The sequence below is a fragment of the Microchirus variegatus genome (assembly GCF_963457635.1).
Source record: "Microchirus variegatus genome assembly, chromosome: 15".
In the NCBI taxonomy this organism is placed as follows: Eukaryota; Metazoa; Chordata; class Actinopteri; order Pleuronectiformes; family Soleidae; genus Microchirus; species Microchirus variegatus.
In genome coordinates, this window is record NC_139816.1 from 21547090 (window position 1) to 21563428 (window position 16339).

The following is a 16339-nucleotide window of genomic DNA, read 5'->3' on the forward strand; positions in this document are numbered from 1 at the left end:
CTCAATGTGCTCACTTAATGTCCGTTATTGGTTATCAATGTGATCATGTAAGAAGTAAGTTACGCTGCTACCTGTACCTGAAGCATGGACGGAGGTAGTAAGAAGCAAGGGGAAAGATACACAGCATAAGAAATGACAAAAAAGTCAAAAGTATGGGACGACTACTACCTACAACTAAACCTAGAAAACTTTTCAACTAAACCTAGAAAAAAAATACAGTACAGTGTGTTTATTGTAAAATAGAATTAGCTTTCCACAACAGCACGTCCTCGATGTTGCAACATCTCAACAGGAAGCATCTTCTGTACACTGCTGGTTGTCAGCCGGTTCATTGCCTCAAACCCTGCCATGGATTTTGCATATTCTCCTGTTTCCTCCCACTCCTAAAAGCAAAAGGAAATTGTTTGCAAAGTTTCTCGGGCTGTCGTGTCTGCTCTTCAAGGCAACACCACCAGCTTATTCAATCACTTAAAGTTCAGTCATAAAGTGGTCTATGACCAGGCGATAAAGCTCGTCAGTCAGCGCCACTGCAACACAGTCCTCTATTAAGAACACTCTACAATGCCCCATATCACACCACGTCCACAGACATCAAGAAATAACGGAGGCTATTAGTGTGTTTTGCCTGTTGCACATTTTTGCAAGTTGTGCAGCATTGCAAGTAGATTTTTTTTTTTTTTTTTAATTGCTATCATTATTTTAATTTAATATAATTTTTTTTTTTGCTTGTTACTAATGTATTTCTGGCTGTTCTTTTAAATTATATTTAAAGATGAGTTTTGGTGGTTCAATGAATACTCAAGTTTTGAAATCAATGAATATCATGTCTATTAATCATAATTTCAATATCAGTCAAAAATAATTGTGACTAATATTTTTTGCCATAATGGTTCAGCCCTAGTTTAAACATGTTACAGTGTAATTGAATAACATGTTTTTTTCCCCCTAAAGATCTTTGTAATTTCAGTTTTACATATATGATCTACATACATAATACACTTTGCATGCTTTCTTATCCTTTATAACCAGACAAAATGTAAATTATTTGATTTGTAATTTTGTATTTTTAATGCTTTAATGAATTGCTTTCCAAATGGCGCTGTGGAAAAGGCCCACACAAGGCTGACAGGGAAAATAGCCAATACTGCAGCGTGGCACCTGGGGTGGTGAAACAGTATTACGCAACAAATGGGAGATGGGACCCCCCCCCCCCCCCCCCCGATTATTAATGGATATTTCGCACACTGGAGAGATGTCATAGTTTACTTTTCTCAGAGAGTTTTTTGGAGTGTAAATGGTACTCAAATGAGATATCAGTGTTCATATAATGAGGGTGTCCTTGGAAGATTTCTTCCGATGTTTGGATTTCCTGGTATCAAAAGGTTTGATAAATCTGCACTCACCATTCAGCAGGTCATTTACAAATAATATTCCTTTTTTGAAAGTTTGAGACTTTGAGCTGACTTGGAGCAGACAAGGTGAAATGACACAAGATTGCTTTATTTTGCATGATTCACACAGTCAAATTGTTTCCATGACTTCAGAGGACATTACATTGACATATTGATTTCCTGTGATTGAATCTAACCATAACTGGCCTAACACTAACCTTAACCTAACCATGCAACATGTCTTATACCTTAAAATGTCCCCATAATATGACTGTGTAAACAGATTTAGGTCCCCCACATGAATAATACCTGGAACACACACACACCCAAACTTGTTTTTATATCTCAGTGAGGACATCTCGTAGACATAATGAATATCCTAGCCCCTTACCCTAAACTTAACCATCACAATTAAGTGCCTAACCATGACCTAAACCCAATTATAACCCTAACCCTAAAACCAGGTATTAACCCTGAAAAACCCCCATGTCCCCTAACCCTCACAAAGATACAAACACACATACACTGGTCAAATGACTGACTGTGTATGACAACAGTTGACAGTATCTACTGATTATTTGTTCCTCTGGACGTAATGTGAGCGTAACAAAGATTTAAATCCAAATTCCTTCAACTCAAGCACACAGATCTTAAGGTTAGCTCAACCCGACCTATTTATGCTGATCTCTGCAAACAGCAAATACATGTCTGTGTGATAGACAGTAGAGAATCCCACAGAGGAATTTTTAATCAACCATTTTATATTTCCAGTGTTTGTTACTGGATCAGAAATGGAAATGTGAGGACTTGCTGTGTGATGTGTACGCGGCTCTCAGCCCTGCTCCTTCAGAGAGAGACTTAGCTTGTATCTATAACTGGAAATTCAATATTTATCAGGCTGAGCTGGAAAGCCAGGCTGTAGTTTCAATGAGAGACGGCAGTCACATTACAATTAACACTTCTTCCAGTCAACAATATTAAATGGGATTACAGAAATAATATTTGCTCATATTGATTCTTAGTGGGTTTTTACTGCCTTACGGCAGATATTATTATTAAAGAATTAAATCATAAAATGTTGCTTTTTTTTTTTCTGTTGAGCATCCCACTTCCAACAAGAAAAATATATTCAGTGTTCATCACTGCACTTTCAGTATAGTAATCATTTTGTCATTTTGTCTGTCACTCGCACTCTAGCACTTCTGTCACTCTGAAATAACAGGCTGAGCCGCTGGAGAACTGTTCACAGCTCTGTAACAGAGAACAGTCACTAGTTCATGGTTAGCAGCAGTAACAAACCAGACTGCTAAAGAAGGAAAATGTATCTGGTGTCTGTTTAGCAGAATATAATTAATCCAGTTGGTAGACATGGCAGTCAAATCAAGGAGCCAGCTCCAATTTACTGTAGTTTTGTAAGTGCAGGTTGTCACATGAAGCAGTTGCCTCATGATTTTCAGCTTTGCGAGGAAAGAAATGGTAGCTTTGTTTTTGCTTGGAGCAAAGATAGATTCATTATTTACCATGTTTGGAATTTTTTTTATCTTTCACTCCCTTTATGGGTTATGGAGGAAACTGAGTTATATATTGATAAACCTGTTATTTGCAGATCTGTCCACCAGCAGATATTAATAATAAATAGAAAAGCAATAATAGCAAGACACATCTACACACATAATAAATGGCCCTTCCACCAGCTGAGACTCATCTGGTATGACAGATTTCATCCCAATGAAATTTGATTCAATATGCTTAAAGCTATTAGCAGATCAGTATTGAGTATTGTTGGATAAAATTGATATTTCACTAAAAAAGATTTGAAAAACTACTACTACAGCTGCAACATTTCTTATAGAGGTTTCATTCTCAACATTGCCCAAGACAATAAAAACATGAACAAATATCCATTGTATGTATAACTACTCTTTGTTTTTTATTTTAGCAATCATGATATTAGCTGTTGTAAGCGACGGAAGAATTCAATTCAAATTAGCTGAACAGTTTGAACATTTTGTTGTGTATACACTTCATTTAACTCTCTGGTGTAAATATCACACCTGGAGACAGGAGGGCATAGCTTCAATTCATGATACTCCATAGTTGGATGATTTGACTCTTTTGACCTGCTAAGAGATACATTTTCTCAACCTCACATTTTTATCACCATCAAGTTAGCAAGTTAGACACTACGTCCAATTTAAGATTCATCATTTTGAAATTCTTCCTGGGAAACAGAAATGATATGACGTCATTTCTAAATGTGTACGTTTGATGGATGGTTTGAGTGTTAGAGAAGGTCAGAAGGTGCCCTGTCTCACTCATTTTGGTCCTGCCATTCACTGACTGGATTTTGGTTCAAAATATTCAACTAGTACTCAAATAACCAGCCTATAATAGGCCCTTTCCTACAGATGGAAAGACCCAGATTGAGAACCAACTATTTAAGTACATTTCCATCTGTTTGGGAGCCATTTCTGCCCTTCTTGGACAGGGCCAAGGGGCCTGAGCAACTTTCCTTACCTGCCTGCCACAGACTGTAACTTATTGCACATCACCATCACCCAAAAGTTCAGCAGCCAAATATGTTTGTGTGTCTTTTTTTGTGGGTGTCCTGGTCGTTTTTGTTTTGCTTTATTATTGTTATTCCCCTAACCCTGTATATGTATGTATGTGTGTTGTTACGCCCCGTTCTAGGGATAGGCACAGTCACAACCAAATAAAACAGATAAATAAGTGAAGCATGTCTTCAGGGTGAATCAAGGCCAAAAATAAACAAAAGAAACTACCCTCTCCAACAAAACTAACTTGCCCTGGGGGAGAAAACAAAGAAGAACAACAATTACAAAATCTAAACCTAACTCCCTGAACTAACAAAAACAGGAGAAAAAGGGGAATTAAAATAAATGGCAGTTCCACCCTTATCGCTTCCTAACAAAAAGGAAATGTCAAAAATAACAGTGCCATCACAATTCATTATTTTAGTAAATAGTACTAAGCAGGCTAACAGAGAAAACACGGTTGCTAAGTTGGATTAGACAAAGTTCACTCAATACACAGAACTTAAGGTTATTAACATAACCCCCGTTCTCTGAGTAATATGAGTGAAATGTCTCACTATGGGATGCACGCCCCCGCTGCAGCCCTCAGAAGCATTAATCTCATTACGCCAATCCTGATTGGCTGGTGAAAGTGTCCGTCTGCCACAGGTAGTCCCACCTACCATAAATACTGTGTGCGGACGGGACCACGTCATTCAAGATAAGCACCTCTTCTCACTCGCCCAAGCAAGAAGGGTCGTATAGTGAGACATCTCACTCATATTACTCAGAGAACCGGGGTTATGGTAATAACCTTAAGTTCTCTTTCATAATATCTCGTGAGATGTCTCACTATGGGATGTCGTAGCTCCCGTATTGCCAGACAAGCTTATCAAGCGTCCACCAACCCACAGGGAAGGTCATCTGCTCTGCTCTACGAGGACAGTACGGAGCGGAAACGTCCAGCATATAGAAACTAACAAAAGTGAGAGGGAGGCGAGGACCAACTCGCCGCAGCACAAATGTCCTGAACAGAAACCCCCCTGAACAAGGCCCAGGATGCGGCCAAACCCCGAGTCGAATGCGCTCGCAGGCCCACAGGCGGCTGCAAACCCTGACTCGTATAGGCTAAAGCTATCGCCTCCACCACCCAGTGGGACAGGCGCTGCTTTGTGACAGGTTTTCCCTTATGAGGAGTAGCCCAGGAGACGAACAGCTGATCGTTCCTCCTGAAAGCCTTTGTCCCATCCATGTAAGTGCGCACAGCACAAACTGGACACAACACAATATGACCGCCCACCTGGTGAGGCAGGAAAGGCCACAAGGTCAACAGGGGAACATCAACCAACCACCTTAGGCACAAAAGCCAGGTTGGGCTTCAAAATCATCCTCACATCCTCAAAGTTGAGCACTTGACGGATGCACTGAAATTGCATGAATGTCGTTTAGCGGAAGCCAGAGCCAGCAGTAACACAGTCTTAAGAGACACGTGCTTTAAGTCTGCCTCCTCCAGTGGTTCAAACGGGGGCCCTTTAAGTCCCTCCAAAACCACAGCCAGATCCCATGGCCGTACCAGCGGTCTGGACACGGGAAGGAGCCTGCGTGCCCCCTTCATGAAACCAGCAGGTGCTGGCTCGCAGTTTGCTCCCCAAAACCCACGTGACAGGCGGCGATAGCCGGCAAGTACACTTTGATTGTGGAGAAGGCTTTATGTTTGTCAATCAGGTCCTGCAGAAATGACAAAATCACTCCCACTGGACACTGAAAGGGAACGTGGCTGTTCCTGTGGCACCAACTCTCAAACACTCTTGAGCACTTTGTATAGTGGAAATCACACGCTGTGAGAGTCCCACAGCTGATAGATTGAGCCACTCAGGGGCCAAGCCCACAGCGCCATGCGTTCTGGGTGCGGGTGAAAATACGAGAGTTTGCTCGTTGCGCTCTTGGCCAGGGGCAATTTCTTCCCCTCGTATCGGGATCTGGTGGTCTCGGCTATGACAGCGGGCCAGGGGATAGCCAGTCGGGCAGCAGCGTGTTTACACACGTCGAGCATGTCCGAGCTAGGCAGGGGAGAAGCTGGTGTGCTACTCTCACACGATCCCGAGAGGCGACAGAGGCAGCGGGCTGTGAAGCCCGGGCCGGAGTAATGAATAAATCGTCCTCTTCTTCATCCTCTGATATGAGGAGTTCAGAAGCGACATCATCATCCTCCCCATAGTCCAAATCTAGGACGTCTTCCTCCGGCGGGGGAACCGTGGCTAAGTCAAGCTGGGAGCCCCAGCTGACGTTAACCCCCAGTGCCGCCGCAGCGACCTCCATCTCCTCTCTGTCTTGGATGGTGGCGCCGTCAGAAGGGAGATATGGGTCACGGCCAGACAGGCTAGCTTGGTGCGCAAGCCGTCTGCGGAGACTCTTGGCGGGGAACGCCGCGCAGCTTTGACAGGAGCCGGGGACATCGATAGCCAGCCGGGCGTATTCCAGCCCCAGGCAGCTCGAGCAGACCTGGTGTGGATCCTTACTTGATATCTTATTCCCGCAGCGACAGAGCCGGGCTTCGAAATCTCCGTGCCCTCTGGTGTGAGGGATTTTAGCCTCCATTCCGTGCGAGTTGGTGCGCAGGCAGGGAGTCGAGGCTGTTAGCTGGTGTGCTAACTGTGAAAAACCGAGAAATTAACTGGTGTGTTAGTACTCTGTGCTCGGAGCGCCGTGGTGGGACGCCGAGCTGGACGGTTAGCTGGTGTGCTAATGATGGGTGCTCGAACGCCGTGGTGGGGAGACGAGCAGGATTAAATATGTCTTGTAAATCCACCTGCGACCTGACGTCACCAAAGCGCCAAGCAGCGGCCACAACAAACCAGTATCAAAAGAAGCGGGGAAGATGGAAGAAGTGAGGGAAAGATTACGGTCGGGAGAATACAAAGTTAAAAGAAAAGAAGGACCAGCTGCTAAATCTCATGTTTGGGACAATTTCTGTGAGGTAATTAGTGCAGTAGACGACAGCAGCATTGGTTACGTGAAGTGCAATTCACGTGATACGCTATACAAGCATGAGAGCCACAAGACGGGTACGTCCAGCATGACACGACATGTTTGTGGGGGGTCTAAAAAGCGTCTCAGAGTAGTGTAACCGGTAACGCTAGTCAAATCTGAGGTCACCGACGCCTGTGTTGAATTGTGCTGTCAAGATCTGCCGCCATTTGACATTGTTTCTGGCGATGGATTCCATGCTGTATGGTTTATTTATTTATTTATTGTTTATTTTTATACGTAGGCTATATATATTTTTTTTATTAAGATTTTAATTTGTCGTTTCCAGTGCCACTCTATGGGCTGTGTTCAAGCACATTTGTCAGACAGAATAAAAGCCTTGTTCAATGACATATTTAACGTGTATTTAATAGCAGCGGGGCGGGGTGGGGCGGGTGATGCGGTTGTGCATGCGGGATGGTGCGGGTCAAAGGATTAAATAAATGCGGGACCCGCGGGTTGGAAAAAAAACCGACCCGCGCATCACTATGCAGCACATGTTCCTATCACACATCTTTCATACCCAGTCACACGCTATTGGCACAGCTGTCTGCAAGGTGGGTTTAACCTCTTCTTCACGGTTGCCCCTGGGATCGGGGGCAGCGTCAGACGCAGCGACAAAAGCGACATAAAACCATATCTAACTTTAACAAACACAGACATGCTGCATACCCACAGAAAGGTCAGAAACTCAGCTAAAAGCTCATATAAATCATTCTTATGTTCACGAAACACAGTTAAAACACAGATTGATCAAACAGTAGGAGCGGAAAAAAAAACGTCACAGCGCACACAATGAAAAGCGTCAGCGTGATTATGTAAACAAAAAAAACACTTGTCGACTGGACAGCGGAGAATCTACAGATTCCAGCGTTACCCTTTTTATCACTTTACGACCAAGATTCAAGGATCCAGCCCCAAAATAAGAGCAAAACAACAACTGACTTTCAAGGAATACAACCAGAAATATTGTCTTACCTTTGCTGTTTATCAAAACAAATTATTTCCACCGGAACAAAACCACTTCTAATGAAGAACTACACTTTCCGGCATGCTTTGGGAACAAATCCCGGTCTGATTGATCATTACAGAGCGACATTAGATCGTTCTGATTAGAGAAGGGCGAATGTCCGCACAAATGCGTCATATGCATTTATGTCCTTTTGACTCGCTAATGAAGGGATTGACGTGCATTTGGAGACCGGGGTTTAAAACGAGCTGTCAATCACCCCAATTGACCAAGGTAAGCCAGAGCTATGGCGCTGCATAACTGAAGACGCTGCAGAGCCACAAAGTTGTTATTACACAGCGCACAGGGAGCATCCATTTACAGAGAGTTATCAAACTTTTTCTTTCTTTTTTTTTCAAAACAAGTTCTTTTTAGACCTGTAGTGACATATAAATAAAATTAAATTGGTTTTTAATAATTTGGTACCTAAGAAATCTCAAATGGCACAGATGGTGCCAAGCTGAGCCAAAAGTGAGAACGCCTAGACATCTCTTTACTAAAACCTCTATAATTTCACTCTGCTTTATTTCAGCAGCATCAGACTTTGCACAGCTCATGTCTACATGTTGTTATATGACCTCCATGTGTTTTTAAGCTCCTACTGCATATTTTGAAGGTGATATTTGCTTTAAAATGCAATATTTTTTTAGGCGAGAGAAAAAAAATCCTTCATTTATGCTGTGTTCCATGTACATTTACTCTGACACAGTGGCATCTACAGTGAAACTTACACCTCTGGTGGAATCTCACAAGTGCTATCTTTATTTTGATACCAAGATAATCTACATAGAGCTTGTAACTGCAGAGATTTACTCTATTTAGTTTGGGCATGTCATTTTCGAGCAGGGGCTCCAAAAAGAGGGTCAGGGAAGAAGAGGTTAAGTGCCTTGCCCAAGGACACATCACCTCCATAGCAGCTAGAAAGTTAATCTGACATGTCAAATGTCTCAGGAGTGCTCAAAGTGTGCATAAAAATTTAAATATTTCTGACTTCCCTTGTATTCCCTTTTATTGAAAGAGTTGAAAATGTGGATGATTTGTAGCTAACCTTTTGAAAAAAAAAAGTAAAATGTCACAGCTAAAGTTGGAATGTTTATGATTCTTGTCTTACAGCACGTAAGCTAAAGAAGATTGGACAGCAGAAAAACCCAGAAGAGGATCATCCTGTGCAGGACTCTGCTGAAGTCATGCAGAACATCTCACCTAAAGCGAGCCTGAACTTTAACTCCCAGGTCGTCTTCCTCAACATCCTGGAGTCCATTGAGCCTGAGGTGGTGAATGCGGGACACGACTATCGTCAACCGGATTGTGCTGCTTCACTGCTCACCAGCCTGAATGAGCTGGGAGAGAGACAGCTGGTCAAAGTGGTCAAATGGGCAAAAGGACTTCCAGGTAACACACAGAGTGTAGGATTTCTAGCACCGTTGATAAGATCATTTTTGAATAACTCCACATTATCTTAACAAGTTTTGATATCAGCTCCGCATCTAGCACTTGTATTGTTCTGGACAAAACATTTTTTTTTTCCTTTTTTGTGAGTTTCACCCATGGTCTATTAAGACATGTCAGCTCTCAGCCTTAAGCTCTGAAATTCTCTGCTGATATGACATTTATTTGATTGTATTTTTGTCTGAATCGTGTCAGAGTGTCTTGTTTGTGAATGTAGCCAGGTGTAGTCAGTAGAGGTGTGAATCTTTCACAATCTCATGATTTGATTCCGATTCCTGGGTCAAGAGTCAGTTAAAATTCAGATTCACTTCATAGAGCTGCTAATTTGAGGGTCTACTCTGCCATTTTTTTCATCATGGATTCCATGTAAAGTGCATGATTGTGTAGCTTTTATATTTGGAAAAAGGCAATACAACCTAATCCAAGAAAAAAAACCACATTTAATTTAAGATGAATTTACACAGGTATTTTGGGTATAACTTGACAAAGTCATGTGAGGGTGTGGCACACCTTGGCTCACTTGTAATCATAAAACTGAAGCCTTTGTTTTCTACTATACTGTAAGGGCACAGCTCTTTTGAAATGAAGCAAGCAAAACTGAAAAAATTAATTAAAAAAAATCAATTTAGAAACTTTGAGGATCAAGAATCATGATTTTTACACAAATCAATTTTTAGACACCTCTTGTCGTCAGTGCTGGAGTAACAGTCATTCCATAGATTGTTGACTAATATTTGCACTCTTACTGTTTGACACTGGAAATGTCTTCTGTCTTGTTTGTTCATTTTCTCACTCAGTTAAGTGGTTTCAAATTAATGCATATTAGAATTTGTGACCCACTGCTTACTGCCTTTACCACCAAGACTGACCTTTTCCCTCCTTCTTACTCCCCACTTAACTCTCTATCTCACTGGTGTACACACAGTCCATTTTCACTATTTTCTCCACTTTACCCGCCACACCCACAGCAGTCCATCGCACAGTCAACATACAGAGACAAACAACCACTCACTGTCACATGCACACCTATGGTCAATTTAGAGCAGGGGTCACCAACCTTTTTGAGACAGAGAGCTACCTTAAGGGTAAAAAATAATATGGAGGGCTACCATATAATATTTTTTTGTTTGTTTACCATTTAAATGATTAATATTATGCATTTAACTGCATACACATTCATTCCAGTGCTTACTCCTAACGATTACCAGTTTTTATAAACAATATCAAAGATATTTTGCTGAGAGATCATACGGATACATGCAAGTGAGGTGAAGTGAAGTGAGCCCGCGGGCACAGTATTGGCTGCCTGCGGGCTACCAGGTGCCCGCGGGCACCACGTTGGTGACCCCTGATTTAGAGTGTCCAAACTCACCCCTGCTTTCAGTAAGGTTTGCTATTGAGTGGACTGCTATTATTTTTATGAAGTAAAAGATTAACACTGCTCTTTAAAATAGAGCCTGACCAATATGCATTTTTCTTAGTACACTCAGTTAGTGTTGGTTTTATAGCAGTTGGCGTCCATCTTGTTGCATTACTGGCTTCTTCTGGATTTAATCATTCATCACTTCTTCCTGAAATTGTTTTGAAAATGAATACTCTGGTGAGCTGTACATGGACTTGTGGGTAGTTTTTTTTGTAACAAAGTATCCTGTTTTGTGAGACATATTTGTCCTTTGTATTCTTTCTCCTCAGGATTTAGAAATCTCCACGTGGATGACCAAATGACTGTCATTCAGCATTCGTGGATGGGAGTGATGGTGTTTGCTCTGGGATGGAGATCCTATAAGAACGTCAACGGGAGGATGCTTTACTTTGCCCCAGATCTTGTGTTCAATGAGTAAGCGCTGCTCTGAATTCTTCTTTTCAATTATCATCTCTAAAAGGATTTTATCAGAGGGTGACCAAAATTCTGTTCTCCTCATTATACATATCACCCCAGTGAGGAGGCTGGTGCTATCACACACACAATACACACACACACACTAGTCTCTCGGCTCTGTCTTTATCTGTCTCTCTCTCTCCACCTCTCTGTGATTTTCTTTCTTGCCTTTGCCCAAAACACAAAGAAAGATCCAGACTTTTATAAAAGTAAAGCAGATATAGTCACAGGTACTGGTCATCTAATTTACTCCTTAGCCACTCTTTTGTTACTCTGAGATTAAAGTGGGGAACATTAGTTTTCACACGTCAAACTGTCATGGCCCCTGATGAGTGGAGCTGATGGAAGATATTGTATGAATGTTAAAAGAAACAGAGGATTCTGTCTTATGATTGGGTAACATTAATGGTTTGAAAAAAAGGTACATGTTTATCAACTGTGTCTAGCAGATATTGTAAGTTTTCTTTTTTGCTAACAAGGCTATTGTTCATCTGGCCCAACCAAACCAAATTCACTGAAATATAGAGCAAATAAATCTAAGAATTTGGACTAAAATTTAAATAACTGATATATTATTACCTGGGCCACTAGAGCCACTCCTAGCTGACATAGGGTGAAAGGTGAGGTACACCCTGGACTGGTCACCAGTCCATCGCAGAGTCAACAAACAAACAGCGAGATGAACAACCATTCGCTCTCACAATCACACTGGGGCAAACATGCAAACTCCACACTGGAAGGCAAAAATGCACTATTGCTGGGCAACATCTGCTCATTCAGTTCAGTTGTAATGGCCTCAACATTGCAGAAATGAAGCTATTTTTATAAGGAAAAATAGATTAACAATCCAGACAGACGTCTCACTCACTGAAGAAATTCACCTTGCTTATGTCCATAATATCTTAAGAATATGTTTGCAGCTTTATTTTGCTGTTAAACAGACTTTTCCGGAAAGGGAATGGAAGTTTGTAAACTGCTTATTCTTCCACACCAAAGTACATAGAGAAAATCTGTTTGCTGTAGCTTGTGATGACACAGGAGCTGCTGGTCTACTGCTGCCTCATTTGGTAAATTTGAATGAAAAATTCAACAAATTCACAGTCACACATTTTCACTTTTTAACTTACTAATGGAAGGAGCTGTGGATCAACAACTCCTGTGTGTTGTGCTGTAAAAATCACTGATTTTCTAAATGGAGTTTTGTGCCGGTTGTCTAATAGCAAGTGATGAACATTTTCATAGATTTTATTAGTGAGGCTTCTGTTAAGTGGCCCAAAAACAATTGAGAAATTGTGCACTGCGAAGCTGCACTGAATAAATACAGCTTTAAAAATGGTAGTTATTCAACCTATCCAAATGTCAGGAAATATGAGAATTAAGTAAGGGATTGAATAGTGAATAGTAACCCACGTTGACATAAGTGGATACTTTAAATAAGAGAGAACCATTAGTGTGTTGTTTTCTTTCCCTCTTTGCTGTTTTTAGTGTCCTTGAATGTGACGCCACAATCATTATGCAAAATAGCTGCAAAGTTTTTGACAAAGCAAAAAAACACAGGGGTGTATGGATGTGTGTGGTCTGACAAGTAGCAACACATTTAATACAACACCAAGAAACAAACACATTTACAAGACTGTTTACAAGAGGTTAATTCTTGCAACAATCATGTGTGTATAATACACAGTGTATTATATACGAAGCCAGGATTGATTACACAAAACTTCAAATGCACATTTTTGTGGGTCTATTATAAGCTTTAACCCCAAGTTTTAAGTATAACTTTAGATGCTTTATAATAATGTTCCCTAAAGGAAGCATATAAAGTATAGACACAAGCACTGAGCCCTGTGGAACTCCACAATCGACTTTTGTTTGTAATGAGGCATTTTCATTAACATGAACAAACTGGAATCTATCAGATAGATATTATAATCTTCAAACAGGCCATTAATATTCACATAATAAAAACAAACAAACGGGGAGAACCTGTCTAACTGTAAACCTGGTGCTTCTAAAGCTCTTGTGCTAAAAGATGATTTTATTCACAAAAAAGTTCATAAAGTGGTTACTGCTCAGTGTTAAAGGAATAGATGGTTCAGTAGAGATGTGGCTCTGTGTCAGCCTGGCTACAGTTCTGAAAAGAAACCTGTGATTATTCTTATTTTCTTCAATTAAAGAAGAAGAATGTATGGGTTTTTTGTATGCTACAAAACCATATTTCCAGGCTGTATAAAATTAATCTAGGTCACTGGAAGGCCATTTTCTTTCTGATCTATGTAAAACCTATTTAAGAGTGCAAGTATGGAAATTAAAGCTATACTTACCTTTCTTGCATGTCTAACAGCACTTGGTAAACATTTGAACATGAACATTTTGAACACAAAATGAACACCTCTGCCTCCCTCAAAGTCCCACCCTCCAGGGCGGAACGGCAGTGATTTGTTAGCAGCCTGGACACAGAGTGCGAAGGTTGTCCGCTCTACTCTGACTGTAGGCTGGGACTGTGGAGTTAGCTGTGCTTTGGGAGGTGATCCTGGCAACACACGCTGCTTGTTGAGCACAGTAGCTGCACATCAGAGTCTCCAAACACCACAAAAAGTCGGCAGATGTAGCGACAAAGTCGCCGTGTTGGCAAAACTGCTCTGTCAGAGATGCACGCGACTCGCAAAGCTGTAACAGCGATCAGCGCGAGAGAGACAGGGTCGAGGTGCAAAGCAGAAGACAGACAGGTAGTTTGGCGAATTATTTTATTCAGTCTGAATGTTTTAATTGGTCATACTTTTATCATAATAATATGATAAACCTGCAAGTGGTAACACAGACAGTATAACAGACAAAGTGATTTATTAATAATAATTAATATTACACTTTAATGAGAGAATGCGACAGTCCTGATGCTCCGTTGTCAAAGTAGTGATGGGATCGGCAGGTCCTTTGAGTGTACTGAATCACTAGAATCCGTTCATTAAAATGATTTGTTCAAAAGATTCGTTCACTGAATCGTTCAGTGCTTAGCAGGAGCCCAGTACCCTGCTACGTGACTCACGTCCTCCCTGAGTGCAGTACGGTCACGCCGTGGGTCAGAGTGAGTGACAGCGTGGACGAGATTCATGTCCTCAGCCACAGTTCTCCAGTTCTCTGTGTGTCAGTTCGTTCCTCAGCCACAGTTCTCCAGTTCTCTGTGTGTCAGTTCGTTCGCGGTGAGAACGAGATTCACGTCCACAGCCACAGTTCACCAGCTCTCTATGTTTCAGTTGGTTCGCGAAATCATGACTGAGTCAGTGACTGACAGCGCGAACGAATCACAGCAGCACGGCAGACACAGTTCTTCTTACTAGTCACTCCGCTCGGCGCACGTTGGCTGGCGTCGTTTGCCGAAGATTCACATGTGAGTGACGGCGTCCACGCACGACTTCACGAGTGATTCACAGAAAGCGGCAGTTCCACTCCCGGCCGCCACGCTCGCTGCTGAGCTCAACTGAACTAAGAAAGGAACGAATCAGTTCATGAAGTGATCCCAGTCAGTTGGTTCACTCAAATTCGTTCGCTCAGGATTCGTTCTTTCAAACTAATCATTCATGACCGACACAACACTAAGTCAAATCTCTGGATATTATGCAAGTGGGTTCACATGGGAACGCAGCAGGAGAAACTCGGTATTACCGATAGTGATGCATCTGCTAAAGCCAGGCTCCGCCTCCTCACCTGAACATTTCAGCGATTCTCCTGCTGCTGTACCAAAAGGCTACTTTACATCTGCTGTCGCTGGCAGGTCAGACAAAAACAATACATTACAAAAATAACACACACACACAAACAATGCAGAACTAGAGTACTCTGGAGACGTTTGACCAGAACAACATTGCACCTCGGTCAGCTGATCAGCTAATCTCAAAAACTGTACTTGTTGCCAATTCAGCAAGAAATAAAGTAATCAAAACAATGTCCAAATACAAGGCAAATTTCTATATGTCGGTTATTGAGTCAAAAGGCAATGGCAAGAAGATTTGGCAAAACATTAATAAATTAACTGGTAAAGGATTATAATCAGCAGTTATTCAAACATACCAGAAACTCAGAATACACTTCCATTCTGCTCCATCTCTTTATCTTTACATTTCTGTGGTAGATTAGTGATATCTCAGACTTCTGGAATATACTTTATTGAACCCATATCTCCCGATTTCTTACAAACCGTATTTTCCTAGATCCATAATTCAAGGTAGAATGATTTCACGATGACTGTGAAATATCCAATCACCTTCTGTGATGGATTTTTAACATCCTGCTCGAGAAATCTGTATTGTTAGAAAGATAATTCACTGTCACTATTACAGTCGGAAAGTAAAATACATCTAACCTCTGACATTCTCTCCTCCTCTGTAGTCATCCATTACGGACTAATGTAGAGAGTAATTTATCCTTTGAACATTTTCATTTATTCACATCCCAAACCTTGACCTTTTTACATCTGCAGACACCGGATGCACATCTCCACCATGTACGAGCACTGCATACGGATGAGGCATCTGTCGCAGGAGTTTGTGCTGCTGCAGATCACTCAGGAGGAGTTTCTCTGCATGAAGGCCCTGCTCCTCTTCAGCATCAGTAAGTCACTGAGCTGAGCATGGAAACTAAGTCACCCATCAAACACAAGTGAAAAGTTGTCTCTATCTCTGTTTTCCCCAGTCCCCGTTGAGGGTCTGAAGAGTCAGAAGTACTTTGACGAGCTGCGTCTCACCTACATCAATGAGCTGGATCGGCTTGTCAACTATCGAATGGCGACCAATTGTTCTCAGAGGTTCTACCAACTCACCCGACTCCTGGACTCTCTCCAGATTGTGAGATACACGGCTTCTTATCATTTCACCGTCATTGTTGTCACATCTACACGTGTTCTTCTTGTCATGCCACAAAATGTGGCTGCAAATTCAATCAAAACAGTTGTAATTATCCTAATCTTTCTCAATCATTTTTTGGTGATGCATGTAATTAAATATTGCATGCATATTTCACTTGTTTATTGGCATGTTGATTCTTATGATAAATG

General features: G+C 41.6%; 1 protein-coding gene across 1 annotated transcript in view; it reads left to right on the top strand.

Annotated features, from left to right (window-relative positions):
* The window catches only part of ar (androgen receptor), a 43275-nt gene that overhangs the window by 25164 nt on the left and 1772 nt on the right, over nt 1-16339 (top strand). Inside the window, exons 4-7 of the mRNA XM_083901601.1 lie at nt 9075-9353; nt 11103-11247; nt 15767-15897; nt 15979-16130. Of these exons, the coding sequence (XP_083757727.1) occupies nt 9075-9353; nt 11103-11247; nt 15767-15897; nt 15979-16130 (707 nt within the window). The remainder of the gene's footprint in view (nt 1-9074; nt 9354-11102; nt 11248-15766; nt 15898-15978; nt 16131-16339) is intronic.